The sequence below is a fragment of the Zea mays genome, chromosome 8 (assembly GCF_902167145.1).
Source record: "Zea mays cultivar B73 chromosome 8, Zm-B73-REFERENCE-NAM-5.0, whole genome shotgun sequence".
Lineage (NCBI taxonomy): Eukaryota > Viridiplantae > Streptophyta > Magnoliopsida > Poales > Poaceae > Zea > Zea mays.
This window is the reverse complement of record NC_050103.1, coordinates 73,988,610-74,011,344: the sequence shown is the minus strand read 5'-3', so window position 1 is coordinate 74,011,344 and position 22,735 is coordinate 73,988,610. Positions and strand designations below refer to the sequence as shown.

Below are 22,735 nucleotides of genomic sequence, written 5' to 3'. Positions count from 1 at the left end.
CCCGGATCATGGCCGGGGCCTCGCCTTCGCCACGCCCGACCGGAAGATTCGCTTCACCAGACCCCGGTGCGTCGGGTACCGGTCTACCCACGCCAGCGGCAGCGTCTCCTCGGGCGTCGCCGACGCCGGCTTCACGGGGCCTGACCAGAAGATCCGCGAAGATCTACTACTGCCAGGATCTGGTGAAGCGATCTCCCATAATCTGGTGAAGCGATCTCCCATAATCTACTACTGCCAGGTACACCCGGATCCTTGTATGTAATTTTTGCGTCTCTTCATTGGACACTGTTCGTTGAAACTATTTTGAGCATCACTAAACCTTGATTATAGACACAGCAGTAACCCCAAGATCTGGTGAAACGATCTCCCATAATCAATGGTTGGAATATCCCCAGGAATATGTATGTAGGGATGGCAACGGGTTTGAAACCCGCGGGTAGATGGTTTTCAAACCCGCCTCCGCGGGTTTAATATTAAACCCGCACCCGTACCCGTTACCCGCGACGGGTACAATATGCTACCCATACCCGCGACCCGCGGGTGCCACAAACCCGCGGGCACATAATTATACACATATATTTATACATATATCATCTATATATACATATATTTATACACACATATAACTATACATATACAAATATGTATATATATATAATATACACACATATAAAATTACATATATACACACATATATATATACATACACACACACATATATATATATATATATCCATTGCGGGTAGGCGGGTTTGCGGGCACGGGTATAACATTTTCAAACCCGCGAGAAAAAACCCGTCGGGTTGAGAATCAAACCTGCACCCGTACCCGCGGGTACAAACTCACACCCAAACCCGCACCCTATAGGGTTTTTACCCGCGGGCACGCGGGTAAAATGTGCCCGTTGCCATCCCTATATGTATCCTTCATTTCAACAGATCGATCTTTCTATTTATTTGTGAGCAATACTGACCTCTTCGGATGAATTGCTCTGCGGGTTTTTGTTCTTCGTGGATCTTCCATATTTTATCGTGTAAGCGATACACATATATTATGGTCATATGATTACTTTAGCATTGCTTCGGGTCATCATGTTTCTGAAGCATTTGTGTCGTCTGAAAAAATATAAAGCAAGGCATATTTAAACAATGTATTATAAAATGAGATTAGACATTTCACTATCTTTCACATTGGTTTCTCTAGAACCGACATGTGATACTCATTTAGTCAACCAATATGAATATACAGCACACCATTATATAGTGATCAAGAGCAGACAAAAAATGCTAGATATCATAAGGAGTTATATTTCATATTTTCATATGATTCACTATTACCATAAACAGTGCTATTACTGCAGAGAAGAACATAGATTTAGTTGCAAATATCAATAGCCTAGAAAACACTGCCGGCCATATGAAAGCAAAAGTCTGGTAGGATTCGTCTCAGGAAATAGACAACAAAGACCACACGCTGCAGTTATCATTTGAGTTTCAGAGAAAGCTCCACATGACAATGAAACAACAAGTTCCTAATTGTTTATTCTTCATAGGGATTTCAAAGATGCCACAAGAAGACTTACCTGAATGTGGAGAAAAAAGGCTAGCTGAACAATTACTGAATGAACTGCTAATATGCAGAATGCTGCAACAACAGGAAATCTCTTCCGTCTAAGGTATGGCAGCCCTAAAGATCAACGACACATATTATAGTTTCTTTAATTCAGGTAGTGACAACCGACACACACAAAAAATTTGATACTGACTTAACACAAGACGGTGGGCATTTTTCTTGGAAGATTTGCATAAATCCATTTGATTCCGTGCTTGCAATTCCATACTAACTTAACACAAGCTTTTCTTTGTCAATAACGCGGAAATGGGAACTTTCTAAGCTTTGTGTAGTGGAGGAGGAGAGGCCCGTGTCGGTGGAGCTGGAGCCCATCGTCAGCGAGCAACAACTTAACTAGGTCCTTGGAGAGGCATATCAGCTCCAGCTCCTCATCGTCCTGCTCTGGTAACACCACTTTCCTAGATCGGTTTGTGCCTGTAGGGTGTTCTTGTTAAAGTTTGCTTGTAATTTATGACTGGTGGTGAAGTAGTGGCATCTTCAACATTTGTAGTCTTGGGCTATTATCAAAACTAAAGCTTGCTGACATTGGTTGGCCTAGGAGGAGGTGCCGACAATGTGGTGCTAGACGGTTATTGGTCGCCACCGACGCTGCATTCTGGAGGATGGTCTTCCATGGCGATGGGAGATTGAATGGCATCAGCTTTGGAACGAGGCTGCCGCGAGTGAACAGAAGGAGATGTATGGAGATGGGAGGTCACGGAGAGATCTATGGAGAGGGGAGCAAGGTCACGAAGGTACATATGGAGGGGAGGACTCACGACATTCACGGTGATTTGGCGTTGTTGTCCTTGTGGATCTCAGGTAGTTATCACAGGACTTAGGGGACAGAGCGGACACAATTTCTATTCTACATGTTCTTTCCTCTGTCTTGTTCTCATTTTAGCAGATGTCGTAGCTAGGCTTCTATTTTGGCAGATCCCTTCCTGTCGTTGTTCATAATACCAAAAATCTCCTCTCACCCTGGCAACATCCAAAGAAGAGCAAAGTGGAGAGATGTTTTCAATGGCACCATCACCAACTCTGGTAACTCGAGCCCACCGTGCTCAAGGGAGGAGACCAACGCCAAGGAGTACAACATTTTTCTTCAGGTGTAACGAGGTGTTGTTTCATCTCAACTAGAGACGAAGAAAAGTGAGCAACTATTCAATATCAATATATGATGTGTGATTTGTATTATTGCAAAACGCAATATCTGTGTTGCCCTTGAATATTTATTTATTCCATTTTAATTTGTTGTGCTTGTATTTCCTAACAGTTTTTTCTAACAGTCATCATCAGCAGGGTGGCAACATATGCTTTTCATTTCACTTCCACATGAATTTGTTTTCCTAATTGGTTAATAGTTCTTTAAAGGAATCAGCTAACAGTTGGCCTTCCTATGTGGCTATGGTTATGTAATGTCTTCGTTTAAAGCTAATCCTATTTCTCTCTGTTTTTTCCCTAGGTGCCCAAACTTGCACTATTTCAGCCTTCCTAGCACCTGTATGACTTACGATCAGTTCTGCAAGGCGATAGGTGGACTTCAATCGCTTAAAGGCATGGCAGTGGACGAGAGTCTGATTAATTATGATGTCCTCCTGCATGTGCACCAGTGCTGCCCAGACTTTGTGGGGCTGAAGGTGTCTGCACTGTACGTGGATGAAGAGATGGCCTCAGTCATCTGCAACTCTCTTCCTCGTCTGAAAAAGTTGGAGATACCAAGTTGTGACATGTCTTCCGCTACGATTATAAGGTTCCTTGATTGCCTAGAGCAGCTCGAGCACCTGGACATCTCAGGTTACGAGACATCAGCCATCTCAAGCCCGGTTCTTGAGAAAGCTTCGCGGCTCAAGGTCTTCCTCTGGAATTCGAAATTTGAGCTTGGGGAGTTCGTGGACTGCTCCAATTGTGGAGAGCACAACATTAACCCTCAAGAACCCTGCAAGTGCATGATGGAGCACAAGGTCATGGACTGGCTGGCTGGACCTTCATAAGCTTCCTGAACCAAAGGCGTCTCTTCTTGTGTCTTGTTAAATCAAGACGTTTTCCTGGCTGTAAAATTCCAACCTTTGTCAAAGTTGGTGTCTGAGCTGTATGCACAAGGAAATATGCTACTTCAAATGTTTAGCGCGCCTTAGAGAGGTCTGCAACTTTTTAATGTAACAAATCGTTGTATCAAGTGTTAATGGAACCTCTTCTTTACACCAATGAGCCGATACGAAACATCTGTGCTTATTTTGAAGCGATTTCACCTCGGAGTCAAACCTTGTTGTGTGGTGAGTTTTTGCTTCGGCTATGCGAAGATTAATCCATTTCTTGCAAGCCTGAGACTTTTGATGCATGTACACGATTTCCTGAGCCGCATTCTCTCACGACTTGGTCGCCCATTTGCACGAAAACCAAATATAGCTGGTGACGCACTTTTTTTGCACACGGGAAATTAGCTAGCATTACCAACCCTGTATGGATTTTAAGAATAAGAAATTTACGTTTGCCGTAACCATAACAAGCGCAAAACCCAACAAAACATTGGAAGACATCATGTTCTATTCTCCCTAAAATTTCTTTGGAACAAACTATACCCAACAGGATTTCGTAGGATCTGTGGATGTGTAATTCTTTGTTCAAAAGGAATACGATTCAAATCCTACAAATTTCTTTGGCATGCGCTACAAACATACTTTGGAACAAATCCCTGGTCTCATTTCATTACAATGAAATGATGTAGCCCTTAGTTTAATGTCAATGATTAATGACAAAATAAGGCTATTAAGACTAACATGTATTTTATAGAAACAAGATAAGTTAGGCCACAACAGTAAAAGATGATTAGGGTTATGGGGTATTCATGCTCTTGTTGATGGAAATCATTTTTAAAGATAAGTAAGAAGCTTAATGATCAACAGTAAAAGTGAGCAACTAGATCAGATCGAATATTTATATATAGAAACCATAGCAACGCACGGGCATATACCTAGTATACATATATGAGAATGAATGCCATGTAATGATTATGAGAGTGCAAAGATAATAAGGACTTATTATCTAAAATCTTGAATACAACTTTCCTTCACGGAACTCCGAGAACTAAGGGTTTCCGGAGTCAGTAAAGGAATTCAAAGGGCAGGGGTAGGGTTTTGGGTTCTAGTTATCAAACAAGGTTCAAATCAAACCAAGCTCTACCCAAGGCTTTTAAATAATGTGTAGAGCTCATATAAAAAGTTTGGGCATTTTTGGAATTACCATTTATTTTCTAAAAATCCAGAACCAATAGTTTAAGCTATTTTAAATACTCTAAAATTCCCTATTTGATCTAAAAATAATGAAACTATTTTTATTAAATACTATAGAAAATAGGAAGTCTAGGAAAATTGGTTTGATAATTTTATCATTTTTCTATAATTTCTTGTAAATTTCTAAAGCTCTACTGAAAAAGAAAAAGGAAAAGGTTAAACAGTACTGGGCCGGTTTCAGCCTAGGCAGCCCAACCTAGAGGGAAAGCTCGCGCGCGTCCGCGGCAGCGCTGGCGTCTTTACAGAAAGGGCCTCGGGGGTTTTGCTAACTGGAAACGGGTTCTTTCACTGTTTCTCTGTGTCACTGACAGTTTACACGGGGGTCCTCCAAGTTCTATTTCTTCGCAGGATAGGGTCCCCGTCGACGGTGAACGCGGCCGAGCTCCGACGAGCATCTGTACTGGCCGGAGGGAGCCAAGACTGGCGGCCCCGAGCGGCGGACACGAAATATGACCTACCCTGACCATTTCCCCCAACACAATTTCATCTATGGCCAAATGGTTTGCTCTGGCCACTGTGACCGAGAGTGTTGCGGACGGACAGTCGTGTTCCCGGCGATCAGAGGGTTCCTAACTAAATTGCATGGGTCGGCGAGCATCGTAGACACATGAGAGTACGTAAACGGGGAAGAAGATGGTATGAACGGACCTGAACAGTGCTGGCCACGGTGAGCACACACCGCACGGTGTTCTTGGTGGATTTGGGGGAAGTCCCAAATTGAAGCTCTCTGGGAGATGATTCGAGACGCGAGTTGGTGTACGGGTTACTTGACTACCATACGGAGCTCGCGGTGGGCTTAATTTATAGGGATCATTGGCGGTGGCTGGGAATTCCAGTGGGGACGCGCGGTGGTCGCAGGAGGAAGAAGAGTACTGGCGCAGTGGCTGGGTGTCCAGCGCCGTGGCAATTGCTCCGGCGATCAACGGGGAGCAAGGGTGAGTCACGGTGATGCGGTAGATCGCCAGAGACACGTGGCGGACAACAGCGACGGCACAACGACGATGAGATTCTAATCCGAGGGGCGATGAGAAAGGGGAGAAGTATCGCGGCTAGCCGGAGTGGCGTCCAGCTCACCGACGGCGAAGATTCTTTTACCCCGCAGCGCTATCCATCCACTCAGGCACTAATCCCGACGCCGGTGACACGAATCACGGTGGTGGGAGTCGTCGGCGGTGAGGACAGTCGCGCTAGCGTTCTGATCCGTTTCAGTCACTGTACCATGGCGAGCACTTATTCAGAGCGCCTGACAGTCAACATTTAGGCTCGATTTTCTCACAAATCTATATGGTAACATACTCCATGCTCTGCAGCAAAGTTGGAGAGCTACAAATCAGCTACAAGTTTGTCATAGCAGCCATGGGCAGATTCTTGCTGGATCATAGTTGAATTTATGCTCAAAGTCTCAGTGGTTGCACTGTCTGTCTGAAAATTCAGACCTTAGTAACCTGACAGTCCAACTTTGGGCTTAATTATCTCCTAAATTTTCTTAACAACTATGCTCACACTCTTAAGCAAAATTGTTCTCCTTTAATAGGTCTATAAGTTTGATGTGGTGACCTAGGGCAAAAACCCTAGAATTTGAAAGTTAGAAAGCCCCAAAGTTGAGCCAAAACTCTGAAATTCAGACTTAGGCTATATAGGGCTTAAGAGGTGATTTTTGCAAATAGACCCAAAACTTAGGGTTTAACTTGAAAATTCACATATTTGTGAACCAAAGGACTTAATATGCTTTAACATTGTAGTTTTTACACTTTAGTCCAAATGTGCACTGTTTTTGCACATAGGCCCCTAGGGTTTGGATTTAGGGTTTTCCAGGGTTTCAATTAGGGTTTTTGGTATCTCAGGGGTATAAATGTGATTCAAGTTCATTCTTGGGAACATTTTATAACTATTCACCTAAAGCTTTTAGGTTTTCCCAGTTTGGGTTATGTTTTACCCTCCTGGTCCCTATTTAGGGTTAAGTCCCCTATTCCAGGGTTCTATTTGCAAAACACCAAAACAATACAACTTGCTTGAAATTTTTGCCTAGTGAATGCACTCTAAGTGTGTCAAACATATGCAATGTCAATGCTACAATGTTATGCTCAAGTTTTAGTTACAGTAACACCAGGGGTGTTACAGGAAGGTGAGGAACCGAAAAACCCGAAGGTGACGGGTTCGGTAAAATGAATTATAGCGTCCTCACGGACCGTCCGTGGTGCACGACCGAACCGTCCGCAACTGCCTTTATCTGACATCTGACGACACATTAAATGCAATATAGCCGTTGATATAGCCGTTACTGCTGATCGTTGCGTTTTTAGCCGTTGATCTGCAGGGGCGGACCGTCCGGACCAGGGGCGTGGACCGTCCGCGGTCGGCAGAAAGGAGCAACATCTATTAAGTGGTTGGTGGCTATAAATACAACCCCAACCACCTCCATTCACTGCATCCAAGCATTCCAACCTTCAACATTCAATACAAGAGCTAGCAATCCATTCCAAGACACAATCAAAGCCTCCAATCTCTCCAAGTTCCACATTTGATTAGTGACTTGAGAGAGAGAGAGAGAGTGATCCGTGTGTTATTTGTCGCTCTCGTCGCTTGGCTTTTGCAGTCATGCTTTCTTCTTCCCCATTCTTATTCTCAAGAAACTTTTTAATCAAAGCAAGGGACACTAAGTTTGTAGTGGTCCTTGTAGGGTCTAAGTGACCCGTTTGATTAAAGAGAAAGCTCACTCGGTCTAAGTGACCGTTTGAGAGAGGGAAAGGGTTGAAAGAGACCCGGTCTTTGTGACCACCTCAACGGGGATTAGGTTTGCAAGAACCGAACCTCGGTAAAACAAATCATCGTGTCACTCTCGCTATTTGCTTGTGATTTGTTTTTCACCCTCTCTTTCGGACTCGATTATATTTCTAACGCTAACCCCGGCTTGTAGTTGTGCTTAAAGTTTATAAATTTCAGATTTTCCTATTCACCCCCCCTCTAGGCGACTTTCACCTTGTTCTTAACTCATAGCATTTGAGAACAAGTCTCCAACATTGGCGCCCACCTCCGGTGAACTCACTTCCACTTTTTGAGCTGATGGCTTCGTTCAACAATCAAGCTGAAGTTGCTTCGGCTACGAAGCTGGTGCTCCCGATAACAGGTGGTTCATGCTCAAAACCGGCCAACAAGAAGCAGAAGAAGGAGGCTCAGAGAAGGGTACAACATGTTGGGGTGCAGGGACCCTTCATCAGATCAAAATGGTCCCATATCCCAATCACCTTCTCCCAGGAGGACCTTCAGCTCAAGGATTACCCTCACAATGATGCTATGGTCGTATCTTGTGTCATCAAGGGATTTTTGGTCCACAATGTTCTGGTTGATACAGGCAGTGCAGCAGATATCATATTTGCCAAGGCTTTCAGACAGATGCAAGAGCCAGAGGACAAGATTCATGATGCTACACACCCTCTTTGTGGCTTCGGAGGAAGGCAGATTATAGCACTTGGCAAGATCACAATGCTAGTGACCTTCGGATTTATCCACAATACAAGAACTGAATAGGTTGTGTTTGATATTGTTGACAGAATACCCCTACAATGCAATCATTGGTCGTGGGACACTTAATGCTTTCGAAGCAATTCTTCATCCAGCATATCTATGTGTCGGCGTTTCGACCCCGGGGGGTCCCTGGACCGACGATTAAAATTGTCGCTGCGTGTCCCAACCCAGATGGGTTGGCGCGAGATGGAACACAAGGGGGGAAAACGCGGCTCGTGTTATCCTGCGCCAGGGGGATGCGCTCGTAGTAGGGGTTACAAGCGTTCGCGAGGGAGAGAGAGTGAGCCTGTTCGTCAGCCCGTCCTCCCGCGCGACCCCCCCCCCCCGTATGAGGGCCCTGGACCTTCCTTTTATAGATGCAAGGAGAGGGTCCAGGTGTACAATGGGGGTGTAGCTATGCGCTAACGTGTCCGGCAGAGAGGTGCCTGAGCCCTGTGTACATGCCAACGTGGCTGTCGGAGAGGTGCTAGAGCCCTGTGTACGAGGTATCGTGGCCGTCGGAGGAGCGCTTGAGCCCTGTAGAAGCATAGCTGTCGGGGCTGCTGGGATCTTGCTGACGTCTCCTTGCTTCCGTAGGGGGCTGAGGACCACCGTCGTCATGGACACACGCGGGGAGCCATCATTACTTGTTACCGGGGCGAGCCTGGATGGGACGCCGGTCTTGTTCCCCGTAGCCTGAGCTAGCTAGGGGTAGGGTAATGATGTATCCCCCGTGGCCCGGTTGGTCTGAGCCCAAGGTCGGGCGAGGCGGAGACTCCTCCTGAGGTCGAGGCCGGGGTCGGGCGAGGACGCGATTCCTCCCGAGGCCGAGGTTGAGGCCGAGCCCTGGGGTCGAGCGAGGCGGAGACCACCTTCTGAGGCCGAGGTTGAGGCCGAGCCCTGGGGTCGGGCGAGGCGGAGTCCTCCTTCCGAGGCCGAGGTTGAGGCCGAGCCCCGGGGGTCGAGCGAGGCGGAGATCTCCTTCCGAGGCTGAGGCCTAAGGTCGGGCGAGCCGGAGCTTCCTGTTGCGCCTGAGGCTGAACTTGGCTATTGTCAGCCTCACCCTGGCGGGTGGCACAGCAGTCGGAGCGGGGCGAGCGGCGCTGTTTTCCTATCAGGTCGGTCAGTGGAAGGGCGAAGTGACTGCGGTCACTTCGACCTTGCCGACTGAGGCACGTGTGTTAGGATAAGGTGTCAGGCGATCCTCACATTGAATGCGCCTGCGATACGGTCGGTTGGTGGAGCGATTTGGCCAAGGTTGCTTCACAACGAAGCCTGCCTGAGCTGGGCTTCGGGCAAGTCGAGGGTGCGCCTGTTGCTTGAGGAGGCCCTCGGGCGAGGCGTGAATTCATCTGGGACTACTGTTCTCGCCTGAGGCTGGGCTCGGGCGAGGCGAGATCACGTCACTTGAGTAGACAAAGCCTTGACCTGAATCGTGCCCATCAGTCTCTACAGCTTGTGCTGATGGTGGTTACCAGCCATGTTTAGGAGTGTTGGGGGTACCCCTAATTACAGTACCCGACAGTAGCCCCCGAGCCTCAAAGGGAGTGTTGGTACTCGCTTGGAGGCTTTGCCGCACTTTTTGTGAGGGGACCGGCCCTTCCAGGTACCAAACTTTGGGTTTGAAATGATAAAGCTGAGACCGAGCGGGTGACTTGCACGAGAAGAGAGTCTCGGTGTAGTGTCTCCGTCTGTGTCGATTAAGGACCGTATCGATGTAGGCTTGCTGACCGAGGACCCTTTAACTGGTCACATGCCTCGTCATGGGTAAGCTTTGCCTCGGGTAGACTAATACCAAAATAAGATAACACACAATGGGAGTGGAGAGATGGCGAGAGTAGCGTGTACCCTCCGTGGCAAGAGGTTGGACGGTGGTGTATCTGTGCTCTCGGTTGGCGTCAACCTGATTTGGTCTTAAGAACCCCGGTGGCGAGTTGACATATGCAAGGGTTAAGTGCTACATATGTCGTGTGATTGGAGATCCTCAGCTGAGTATAATCGATTCAGATCACCATAACTTCGCGGACATGAAGACTTGGTCACTGCCCTATACGTAACAATCCAGTAAAGATGAAGGGTTGTTAAGAAATTGGCTAGTGCAGGTCAAGCGATTGAACTAGGGTAGAAAGAACTCTAGTTGCAGGTAATTTTACTTAACCTGACAAATAAAACTGGACTTTTAAGGATCCACTATTAGTAAGCATTTCTGCAAACAGAGTCATTGATTATTGATAAGCCTTACCTTGACTCCCTTTAAGCCAGCATATTCTTGAGAGTCTTTTACTTTGTCGGGTAAGTCTTGTGAAAGTACACTTGGTACTCAGGGCTTTGTCCCATGTTGTTTTAGGTGAGGAAGCAGCAAACTTTTGTTGCTTCTGTTCAAAGGTGGTACCAAACGAAGAGAACCAAGACTAAAGCTGCGGGAGGAAAGACCCTCCATTAAAAAAACTTTTTACTACTTATTCGGGAGGAGTTTTTGCCTTCCATGTTTTGTAATAATAATACTCAGCACTCATATATTATGTTCTGGTCTGTAATTATATAACTCTGTCTTACTTTCCAGTAAGTTATTGTAACTGCTTCCGCACTTTCGTATCTCCGATGAATTGTAATGTCTGTGTGATGGGTAAAACGCTCTTGGGAAAGGTAAGGAATTCAGATACCGAACTTGTCAAGTGATCAGTTGCACCTGCAGGGTTGTCTGAAGTCCGTTGGACAAGGACAACTATAGGTAGGCCTAATGACTTGGGAGGTTCTGTCACAGTAGGTATAGATTTGTCAGTCAATTCCCTAGCTACAGTTAATATGAAAAATCCCGGGTAGGTAATTCAAACACGCCCCACCCAATCTTTCAAAGTATGGGAAATCTCCCCTTTCTTCAATCCTAGAATCGATGCCTAAGAAAAATGGTATATCTATTAAAATGCTCAACCCATTCATGCGATTCAATCCTCTGCTCTGATTCTATTAAAAAGGAAACACTCCACTAAGTCGTACACACTCCCCAATAAGTCTGGTAATTACTCATGCCAGATACTTATCGGGTAACAGTTATGGATACGGTATATCTATACCCATGAAAAATTTACCAATGAATATCTTATTATATTCATACTCATATCTGCGGATAACAAATTATACCATATCTGTGTCCGATGGATAATTATTTGTACCCCATGAATAACAAATTTAGGTTGTTAAAAAAATGTGCCCACTAAAATTCCAAATACCCATCCTACAATGCATGGGCCCGCCTCTGCCTATTGTGGGTCTTAGCTTAAGCAACAAGTTAACGTGAATCATCATAATGAGACTCACCACAACGTGGCCATAGGTTGCTAGCAAGGAACCTAACCTTAGGGATACATTTGTATTCATTTTTTCATAGTTAGATATTGGTCTTACACTTGTGCATTTACATTCATGACTTCCTTTTTGATTTTGAAAAGATGATCAGCCAAAATTCTTCAAAGCTTATCAGTCTGCAACCAAGATGCAGTTCAGAAAAGGGCCTTTTCCTCTTCCGGTGGATTTTTCGAACACAAATAGTCATGGTCTTCTTGATTACAAGATATCACATTACTGTCGAGGGTTGTAGACGTAAGACCCTTGTGAATTTTAGAAGGTTTAAGATGCCAAGACCTCCAAGGCGCATGCAAAACCTTTGTAGAAGATTGAAAATGCATCATGATCATGAGTATGTTATTAGGAAATGTTTCACTACACAAGGTTAATGTGAAGCAAAATATGGAACACATGAATTGACATAACATGATGACAATATAAACGCGTGTTTTAATTTCAGCTTGAATATTTCTTGGATCCAGCATGTCGTGATTATGAATTGCAATTAAACTTATGTAATTACGCTTAAATAACCATCTATTTTGTCGCACAAAACAATAGATGTTACTGTTAGGATTCGAGGTGGAGTTGGCACTCCTTAAAATAAAGGTCTAACATCTAGAAGACACAACTCACTTCAAATTAGTTGGCTTTGTACCTTCTAATTGGTTAGTGTTTGAATTGGTTAGCTTTCTACTTTCTAATATAATTGCTTAGTTTTTAGGTACTATTGGCATAAGAGCCCATTTTTTGTTTTTAGAATAGAGTCAACTTAAAGATAAACCTTGCTTTTGCGTGACATAACTAAACTACAGGTGAAACTTAAACCTTTGTGACTCGAAAAGGTAGAGCCAATCTCCAACAAAGAAAGTAAGTACTTGAAAACTATAGAACAAATAACAATTGACACTTATAAAAACATTATTTTATTATAATAAAACATTATTTTAATATAATATAATAATAAAATAATGTTACACAAAAGTGTGTGTAACACCTCATGTTATTAATTGACTATAGTGATAGGTTCTGTTTATAGGCCAAGGAGGCTCTGATATACTCCGTAGCAGTGATATATGACATTCATTCTATAATATTCCTGAGTATCGTAACATCTACTGATTTATTTTATTAGAAATTGTTGATCAACTTTCTAATATATCTTATGTTTTGTACGTCGAAGAATATTTGCTCTACTTGCAAGCGTTACTGTTTAGGTTACAATTTAATAGCTCAGCGTTTAACCTCATCCCTCATTTAGCATTAAGCATTTGACATATAGCTAGCTAGCTAGCTAGTTACTGCTAATTACCTATTCTCATTTGTTTTGACATCCTCACAAGCGACAACTCATACCATCAAATTTCTCATAATCTCATCTTGCCTCAGCGTTAGCTATAAATGATGAAACACATCGATCTCCTACAGCCGCAATACACACTACTGTTCCTCCGATTAACGGACCGGCCGGCGACGTGCATAGCAGGTACGCAGCAGCTCTAGCTAGCAATGGCGCCTCCCCGCCGGCCGAGCATGGGGCGGCAGAAGATCGAGATCCGGCGCATAGAGAGCGACGAGGCGCGGCAGGTGTGCTTCTCGAAGCGCCGCGCGGGGCTGTTCAAGAAGGCCAGCGAGCTGTCCATCCTCTGCGGCGCCGACGTGGCCGCCGTCGTCTTCTCCCCCGCCGGCAAGGCCTTCTCCTTCGGCCACCCGTCCGTGGAGTCCGTCGTCGAGCGCTTCCTCGCCTCGTCGTCCCCCTCGCCTGCCGGTGCCGGTGCCGGCCACTCCGCCAGCGGCGGCGAGGACCGCGCGGTCTCGGAGCTGAACCGCCAGCACGGCGAGCTGCGCGCGCAGCTGGACGCCGTGAAGGCGAGGCAGGAGCGCGCGGACGAGGCGATCCGGAAGGAGCGCGAGGCGGGGAGCCCGGCGATGGCGTGGATCGACGCGGAACTGAGCGGGGGCGCGATGGGGCACGACGACCTGGTCGCGTTCTGGGCCGCGCTTGCGGGCGTGCAGGCCGCCGTGGCGGCCAGCGCCGACCGGCTGCTGCGCGACGCGCTGCTCGTCGGGCGCAGGGGCCGGCAGCAGCAGCAGCCGGCCCAGCTTGCCGGGGGTGGTGGCGTGGCCTTTGACGTCGGCGCGTTTGGCGGCGTTGGCGTGCAGGTGCAGCCGCCTCCGGGATTCGCCGGCGTCGTCGACCTGCAGGGGTTCGGGGGGCAGGCTGCGGCCATCCTCGGCGCCGGCGGTCCCTCATGAGTGATCGAATGCGTGTGTGCATACTTCACTCAAGTTGTTTGGAGATAACGTCGCAAATAAATTTGCGACAAATGTTTTGGTTAATTTGTTCGTATGCATTGTTCGTTCTCACCTTGCTCTATTCATGCTCCATAGTAGTCTAAAAAGAAAGAAACTATCCATGCTCGTGGCCGCCGGTGCTCACAGCGGCGGCGATACTCGCGGCCATCCGGATCTGAGCAGCGGCGGTGGGGTGGGCTCGCGACCGTCTGGATCTGAGCAGCGGCCACCGTCTGGATCTATAGACACTGCTTGTAAGTTGTGCATGCCAAAAGAAATGTGAAATGTCACATGTGCAAAGCAACTCGGTACTCATCACAACAAAATCAAGAACTACAGGCACTGCAGTCTGCAGGAACGTGTCAGAAAAAAGTGTCACAAGCAGGGTTTTTCGTGAGAAAAAAAAAGTCCCAATGTATATCAGATAGTCAGGTATATGAGTTCCACAGTCGCGGAATCTAGGACAATCTCTCATTAGTAATAAGAAATCTAGCACACGGCTGCCTGCAGATATTCTCCTTTCATACTATCTCCAGTAGGCAAAATAGGAGATGTGAAACTGTAGATAATATTATTTAACACGGTTTATATAGAGAAGTTTAAAATAAGTGATGAGATAACGGATTTTTTTGGAGATAGACTTAGGGTGAAAATAGACTAATGAAGATGTTGCATTTATACGAGGTTAGTTAAATTTGACAACACATTTTTAAACCTAGGTGATCCAAACACCTCGTCGAATCAAACACCATCTAAGATTTAGTGACTCAACTGTCGACAATATATCCAAACATTTGATATCATGAGATAAATTTTAGTCGCTAAAGTAATATATACAGATCAAAAGATCCACATGACCACATGAGTCTTTTGACCATAAAAATTTCTTAATTCTGGTCAATGTAGGTACGTTATTGGACTTCCGACCCGTCTATGCTTAATAAAAACATTATTAGACTAAACTCTAGGTGATCCAAGTGTTGACGCTTTTTCGGAGCGCCAAACACTCAACAAGAACCGTGGCGGTGCCCTCTGCACAGGGGCGGACGGTCCGCGCGCAGGGGCCGGACGGTCCGCGGCCTGGTGCGCGGCTGGGACTTCTGCCTGACGGCCGGACGGTCCGTGCCCTGGGGCCGGACGGTCCGCGCCCTGGGGCCGGACGGTCCGCACGTACGCAGGGACGGCGGAAGATCGCCGACGGCGCCTGAATCTCGCTCCCGGGAGGGACCCCGTCGGGGAGTAGAGATCCTAGGTGGTGTCTAGGCTCGGGCAGGCCGACCTAGACTCCTCTAATCGACGTAGAGTCGAGGAGAGGCGGAGAATTTGGGGATTGGGAGGCTAAACCTAAACTAGACTAGAACTACTCCTAGGATAAAATGCGAATGAAAGTTGTATTGATTCGATTGTTGTTGATTACAAATCGGCCGTAGACCTCTCTATTTATAGAGGAGGGGGGCTGGACCCTTTACACAACTGATTCCGAGCTAATCCCGCGAATATAGCTAACAACCGTAGCACAAAACTCGGAACCCTAATCTGTTCTGCGCACGCGCGGACCGTCCGGCCCACAGGCGCGGACCGTCCGGACCGCGGACCGTCCGGCCTCAGGGCCGGACAGTCCGCCGCTCAATTCTGGTTCGAACATATGCCCCCCTGCCTTTTGGTGGAGCTGGGCGAACCAAAAGCAACTAACTCGATGTGATCACATCGGTTTTCTTAGGCATCTTGCCACATACTAGGATGGTACTGTTTGAGGAAACGCCCATTCAAAGCCTTAGGTAAATCCTTGCCTTGTAATGTTTGTAGTAAATAAGCGTTACCAGACATCACCTGTTTCACTTTATAAGGACCCTCCCAGCTTGGCGACCATTTCCCGAACTTTCGGTCTTTATTCCTTAGAGGTAGAATGGTCTTCCACACCAAGTCTCCTACTTGGAATGATTTTGCTTTGACCTTCTTGTTGTAGGCCCTGGCTACCATGATCTTGTCCTTTTCTATTGCTCCCAAAGCTATCATCCTCTTGTCGGTCACCTCATCAATATTATCCATCATTGAATTATAATAATCAGTAGCAGTGAGATCATTTTGTCTGGCAAACCTGACAGCATTCAAACTTATTTTCACAGGTAACACTGCTTCCTGCCCATAGACAAGCTCAAAAGGAGATACTTTAGTAGCACTATGCTTAGATATTCTATGAGCCCATAAAGCTTCAGACAAAATCTTATGCCAACGTTTAGGATTATCAGATACCTTTTTCTTTATCAAATTAATCAACGTCCTATTACTAGACTCGGCCTGTCCATTGGCCTGAGCATAATATGGAGACGAATTAAGCAGCTTAATTCTGTATAATTCAGCAAATTCACGTACCTCCTTTGACATAAAAGAAGTACCTTGATCTGTAGTCAAGGTCTGGGGAATGCCGAATCTATGAATAATATGCTCAGTTATGAACTCAATTACCTCCTTGTGCGTCATGTTCTTTAGAGCAACGGCTTCAGTCCATTTGGTGAAATAGTCAGTGGCAACTAACACAAACCGATGCCCCTTTGATGATGAAGGATGAATTTCTCCAATAAAGTCTAATCCCCATCCTCTGAATGGCCAAGGCTTGATGATAGGATGTAATTCGGCTGCAGGGACCAACTGTAGGTCGCCGAATTTTTGACACACTTGGCACCCCTTGTAGTACTTGAAACAATCAGCTGTCATACTAGGCCAATAAAAACCAGACCTTCGCAACAACCACTTCATCTTTGGAGCTGATTGATGGGTACCACAAATTCCTTCATGTACTTCGGCCATGGCTAATATAGCATCATCTGGGCCCAAGCACTTAAGCAGGACATCATTAACCGTTCGGCGGTAAAGTTCATCACTCATCAAAACATACTTGAAAGCTGTTCGCCGAATGTTCTTATCTGTCCTGATATTGGGATTTTGCAAATAATTAAGTATAGGTGTCCTCCAATCACTTGTATCGGCTTCATTGTCAGCCGAATCGATTAAGAGATCCTTTCTGGTAACCTCGGACGGTCCGGCGTCAACACGAGGACGGTCCGCGACCTGGGAATTTGGCTCTGCACTGGTTATCAGATTTTCAATTTTGTGAAATTTCTCTCTCTTTATCCGATAACCCGATGCATCTTGTGCCAAGTTGTTAGCTCTATGATTCTCAACTCTAGAGATATGCTGAATACTGAATTCATCAAAAGAATGGATTATGCTCCAACATTTCTCAAGATAACTATTTAGAGTACCATCAAGACATTGATATTCTTCTAACACTTGTTGGACAACCAGCTGAGAATCACCAAATACCTTCACATGTTTTACTCCCATACCATTTAACAGTTCTAAACCGAATAGGAGGGCCTCATATTCAGCTTGATTATTAGTGCAATACGTTTTCAATCGGCTAGAGAAGTCAAAGGAGACATTACTTGGTGAAACAAGCACAATGCCAATTCCTTGCCCTTCATTGCAAACCGATCCATCAAAATATAAAGTCCAAGGAGTAATAGTGAGGTATGATATGTCTAGTTCATGAATATCACTAACCCGATGTTCTACAATAAAATCCGCTACGACTTGGCCTTTCATAGATTTCAATGGTTCATAAGCCAAGTCATATTCTATGAGTGCATAAGCCCACTTACCAATTCTACCACTCATAATTGGGTTATGCAACATGTACTTGATTACATCGGCTTGACCAGAAACAGTGCAATGACTAGACAGTAAATAACATCTACATTTGGTGCATGCATAAAACAAGCATAAGCATAACTTTTCAATAAAAGTGTACCTTGTTTCAGCATCCACCAACCTTCGGCTTAGATATGTCACCACATGCTCCTTCCCCTCAGTTTCTTGTGTCAGAACAGCCCCAATAACCTTGTCTTCAGCTGCAATGTATAATCTGAATGGTGCTCCTACTTGTGGTGCTTTTAACACGGGAGCCGAAGACAAGTATTTTTTAATGAGATCAAATGCTTCCTGCTGCTCTGCCCCCCAAGTGAATTCAGCATCATTCTTAAGCCGAAGGATAGGGGTGAAGGCATCAATTTTCCCGGCTAAGTTAGAAATAAACCTTCGTAAATAATTCACCTTGCCGAGAAACCTCTGCACTTCGACCTTACACATCGGAGGCCCCACATTCCGAATAGACTTGATTCGGTCAGGGTCTATTTCTATACCATGTTCATGGATGACAAATCCTAAAAACTTCCCAGCCGACACTCCAAAAGCACATTTACGTGGGTTCATTTTAAACCATACTGACGCATTTTATCAAAGGCTTTGCGCAAATCAGCTATATGAGAACTAAACTCAGCCGATTTGACTACAATATCATCAATGTAGACTTCCACAGTGTTTCCTAACAACTCATGGAAGATCAGATTCATAGCCCTCGATAAGTAGCACCAGCATTTTTAAGACCGAATGTCATGACAACCCATTCAAATAAACCAATGAAGCCTGGACATATAAAGGCCGTTTTAGACGCATCTTCTTCGGCCATGAAAATCTGATTATATCCGGCATTACCATCAAGGAAGCTAATAATTCTATTTCCTGATGCATTATTGATTAATGTGTCGGCTATGGGCATGGGATATTCATCTTTAGGAGTTGCTTTATTTAAATTACGAAAATCAATGCATACTCTAAGCTTACCTGACTCCTTCTTCTCCACCGGCACAATATTGGAGACCCACTCTGCGTATCTGCAAGGTTTAATAAAATTAGCTTCTAGCAGCCGGTGGATTTCGTCCTTGATTCGTGGGAGAAGATCTGGACGAAATGTTCTAGCTTTCTGGTTGAAAGGTCTGAAACCAGACTTAATAGGCAGCCGATGTTCGACAATTTCTCGGCTTAGTCCAGGCATTTCAGTGTAATTCCAAGCAAAACAATCTGAATATTCCTTCAATAGACCGATCATCTCATTTCTTGAATCGGTCTCCAGGGTCTTGTTTACAAAAGTCGGCCTTGGAGTTTTACCATCTCCTATGTCAATCTCCTCCAAAGGATCGGCCGATGTAAACCCCTGTCCTAGTTTATCAAGATCTCTGAATTCCTCTATCATGTCCCCCACAGAGGAATCAGATGATCTTTGTGTGATGGCGGACTTTCCGGTCTCGGGGACCGGATCATCCGTAATACTGTCTTTTCGCTGTGGTGGATGTTCGGTCTTAAAGTCCGAACTCTTTTGTGAAAGACCAGACCATCCAGCCTTGGCGGCCGAACTATCCGTGACCAAAGACTCATGAACTTTGTGTGTATTCATCATTTAACTTTATTTAGGATTTAGCCGATTCTCCATCGGCTCTAGCATTACAGGAATGAAACCTTTCTTATCTATACTTATGAATTGATAATCAGAAAAGTCTACTCCTGTGAGACATGTAGCAGTCTCATAAGTCCAGAGTACAGGGGCATCGGCCACAGCGATGCAGGCCGATACATCAGCATGTACTTGTTCTATGTCATCGCCTACCCATTGTATCAGCATTTGATGTAATGTAGAAGGTATACATTGATTGGCGTGAATCCAATCTCTACCTAGGATTAAACTGTAATTTCCTTCTACATCAGCGACGAAGAATGCAGCAGCAAGGGTCTTAGTCCCGATGGTTAATTCAACGGACGTGACTCCCCTGGCTTTGATCGAACTATCAGTTCCAACACCGCTGAGGGTCATGTTGGTCTTGACAAGTTCATCATCTTGTTTTCCTAATTTTCTGTATAATGAATAAGGCATTAGATTTACAGCCGCCCCTCCGTCTACCAACATCTTAGCAATCGGTATCCCATCAATGTGACCGCGCACGAAGAGCGGCTTTAAATGATTTACCGATTCCTTTGGTTTAGTAAAGGCGGCTTCTTTAGGACCAAAATCAAACTGGGCAACAACAGGTTCATCGTCGCCGATGATAGTACAATCGGCAGAAAATGTAATAATATTTACATCCATACCTGGGCGTTCTGGAGAAGCCTCGTAGTCGACCAGGTCTTCTCCCAGCAGGTCGTCCTCTTCCACTGATGTTGTCGTGTCGTTGGAGGCCTCCTGGTGAGCGGCGGACGGTCCGCGCACGGAGGCCGGACGTTCCGCGCCTGGTGCAGGTTGTCCAGACGCTTCCTGGTGAAAGCCGGACGGTCCGTGCGCAGGGGCCGGACGGTCCGCGCCTGGTGCAGATTGTCCAGACGCTTCCTGGTGAGGGACGGACGGTCCGCGCGCAGAGGCCGGACGGTCCGCGCCTGGTGCGGGTTGACTTTCTATTTCTGTGGCCGTTTGTTTTTTCTCGACGGCCTTTGGTCTCCATTTCTTTTGCGGTGGCGGGTATAGTGGATGTGTGTCATTAAATGTCTTTTCCGCCTCCTTTTCCTGGCTCTCCTTTGCTCTTAGGCGCTGTAATTTTCTCTTTTGGGATCGTGTCAATCCCGCTGGACACCATCGAGGCATGGAGTATTTTGGATCGGCTGTTTTGATGGTAGCCGTATCCTTTTCGGTTGTGTTGGCCGATTCGCCGAAAATCATCGGCCCTTTATTATCTTCTTGTATGAAAACATCTGCAGTGCCTATTTTGATGATGTCCTTTTTTGTTGTTTTTTGAGTTGCTGCAGGCATATGCCCCCCTGCCGGATTGGTCGGCCTGGAAGGCCGAGTAGTCCGGCAATCCTGTTGGGTTTGTGCCTGGTGACCGGATTGAGCAGTGCTCAATCGGTCTTGTACTGGTGGCGTCAACCTGTCAAAAACAGATGTTTGGGGTGCCCCCCAGGCGGGGTACTGTGGCATCCCAAATGGATATGGTGGCATGCCCCACATTTGATTTGGGACATATGGCGGAGGTAAATATGTGTATGGATATGGCATAGGTGGATATGGAGGTGGAGGTGTCCATGCAGGTACGTTAGGTCTCACTTGTACAGTATGACCTTTCATTTCTTCCGATTGGTGGGGTGGTCCAATCGGCCTGACCTGACGCTGCTCATGAATGGGTGAGCGGGGTCGCTTTGCTGGCCGGTCACTGGGGCCGGCCTTCTTTTTTACGTATTTAGACAATAATTGATCAAAAGTTGGGCCGGCTTTAACCAACCGACCAGCTGCTTTGAATGTATTTGTTTTCCACGTACCTATCTCTGGTCGTCGTGGTTTGAAAGTACGTGGACGTTGTGAATCCTGAGCACGGCCGGACCGTCCATCGGAGCTCTCCGGACCGTCCGGTGGGGTCCCGGACCGTCCGCGCCTACGTGCCGGACCGTCCGGGATACGCAGTACGGGCTCCTGCATCTGTCTCCCTGTCTGCGCTTGCCCCCCGGTACTGGAGGCTGTGATGGTCACCTTTAGGGTCTCCCCTCCATCGGGAGCCTTCTTGAAAGTAGCCTAGAGGGGGGGTGAATAGGCTACACCTGAAAATTTTCACTAAAAACTTCGAAATAGGTTAAATCAAAGTTGCACGGGTGCAAACCGGTTCAGTCGATTTTAATCCCAACTGAACAAGTTTGAACCCACTCAACTTGAATTTAGTAATCTATTGAACAAATTCGAAGTAGTAAAGAAAACAGCTAAAGATTTGCCCTACACAAGAACTACTTGAATGAATAATATGAACCAACCACCGAATATGAAAGCTTAACAAGAACACACAAGAACACGCGATATATCCCGAGGTTCGGCAACCACCACAAAGGTGTCCTACTCCTCGTTGAGGAACCCACAAAGGGCCGGGTCTTTTCCAACCCTAATCCTCCACAAGCCGACCACAAAGGTCAAGGCAATCTCTTCTCAAATCTGCTCAAGGAGCGGGTGATACAAACTTCTTGGGGTCGTCCACAAATTTGGAGACTCCCAAGCAACCTCTAACCGTCAAGGAACACGAGGTTCCAAGAGTAACAAATCCGCACACGGTCAAGTTTGCAACGAGCTCAAGAACAAGAGAAAGGGAGAATCAAGATGAAATTGACAGCGAGTTCGATCGAGTTCACCTCACACCAAGGGTCCTTCAAATGATTGAAGGAGATGCGATTGCGGGTGTGAGAGGTGAAGTGAATGCTCTTGTTTGAGGGTTGGTCAGCCAAAGATTCGTGGGAGAGGCAGAAGTGAATGAGAGAGAGAGTGTGAGGGGGGTATATAAGGGATCCCCCAAAAGCTGGCAGCCGTTGGGAGAAAGAGGGCAAAAACCGGTTGAACCGGTTTTCAAACCGGTTGAACCGGTTTCTACCAGGGGGATCCCGGTCCACTGGTCTACTCAGCCGGACACTGGACCGGTTTCAAAACCGGCTGAGTAGGGTCAAAATTCGGCTCAACCGGTTTCAGAAAAATATCTGCTCCGACTTTTCTGACAGCTCTGACTGTCAGACAGGTCAGAGCAGAGGTGGCAGGATGAACAGTACCAAAACCGGTTGAACCGGTTTTGGGACCGGTTGAACCGGTTTTGGGGGCTGAAACCAAACTTTGAGAATTTGAAGAGAACTTAGGTGGAGACTTTGTGGGAAGTGAAATTTGTTTTTCTCAAGAGCATTCATGATCTGGGAAAAATGATCTCAAGGAGTTTTCAAAAGAATTGAACTTGGCTCGTTTCACAACTTACTTAACCGTCGCGGATCCCTCTTAATTGTACGGCGATTCCTATGACTCAAGAATTATAAACTTAGTACCGCCGACGATTCATAGCACTTGG

General features: G+C 46.1%; 2 protein-coding genes across 2 annotated transcripts; both read left to right on the top strand.

Moving 5' to 3' along the window:
• The first annotated feature begins 2,898 nt into the window (after positions 1-2,898).
• LOC103635358 (uncharacterized) lies at positions 2,899-3,827 on the top strand. Its single transcript, XM_008657833.4, has one exon. It carries the CDS (start codon positions 3,030-3,032, stop codon positions 3,603-3,605), a length of 576 nt encoding a protein of 191 aa, XP_008656055.1. The 5' UTR covers positions 2,899-3,029; the 3' UTR covers positions 3,606-3,827.
• A 9,353-nt stretch (positions 3,828-13,180) lies between these two features.
• LOC103635357 (agamous-like MADS-box protein AGL61) lies at positions 13,181-14,129 on the top strand. The gene has a single exon (NM_001319730.2). It carries the CDS (start codon positions 13,263-13,265, stop codon positions 14,007-14,009), a length of 747 nt encoding a protein of 248 aa, NP_001306659.1. The 5' UTR covers positions 13,181-13,262; the 3' UTR covers positions 14,010-14,129.
• Positions 14,130-22,735: the final 8,606 nt, after the last annotated feature.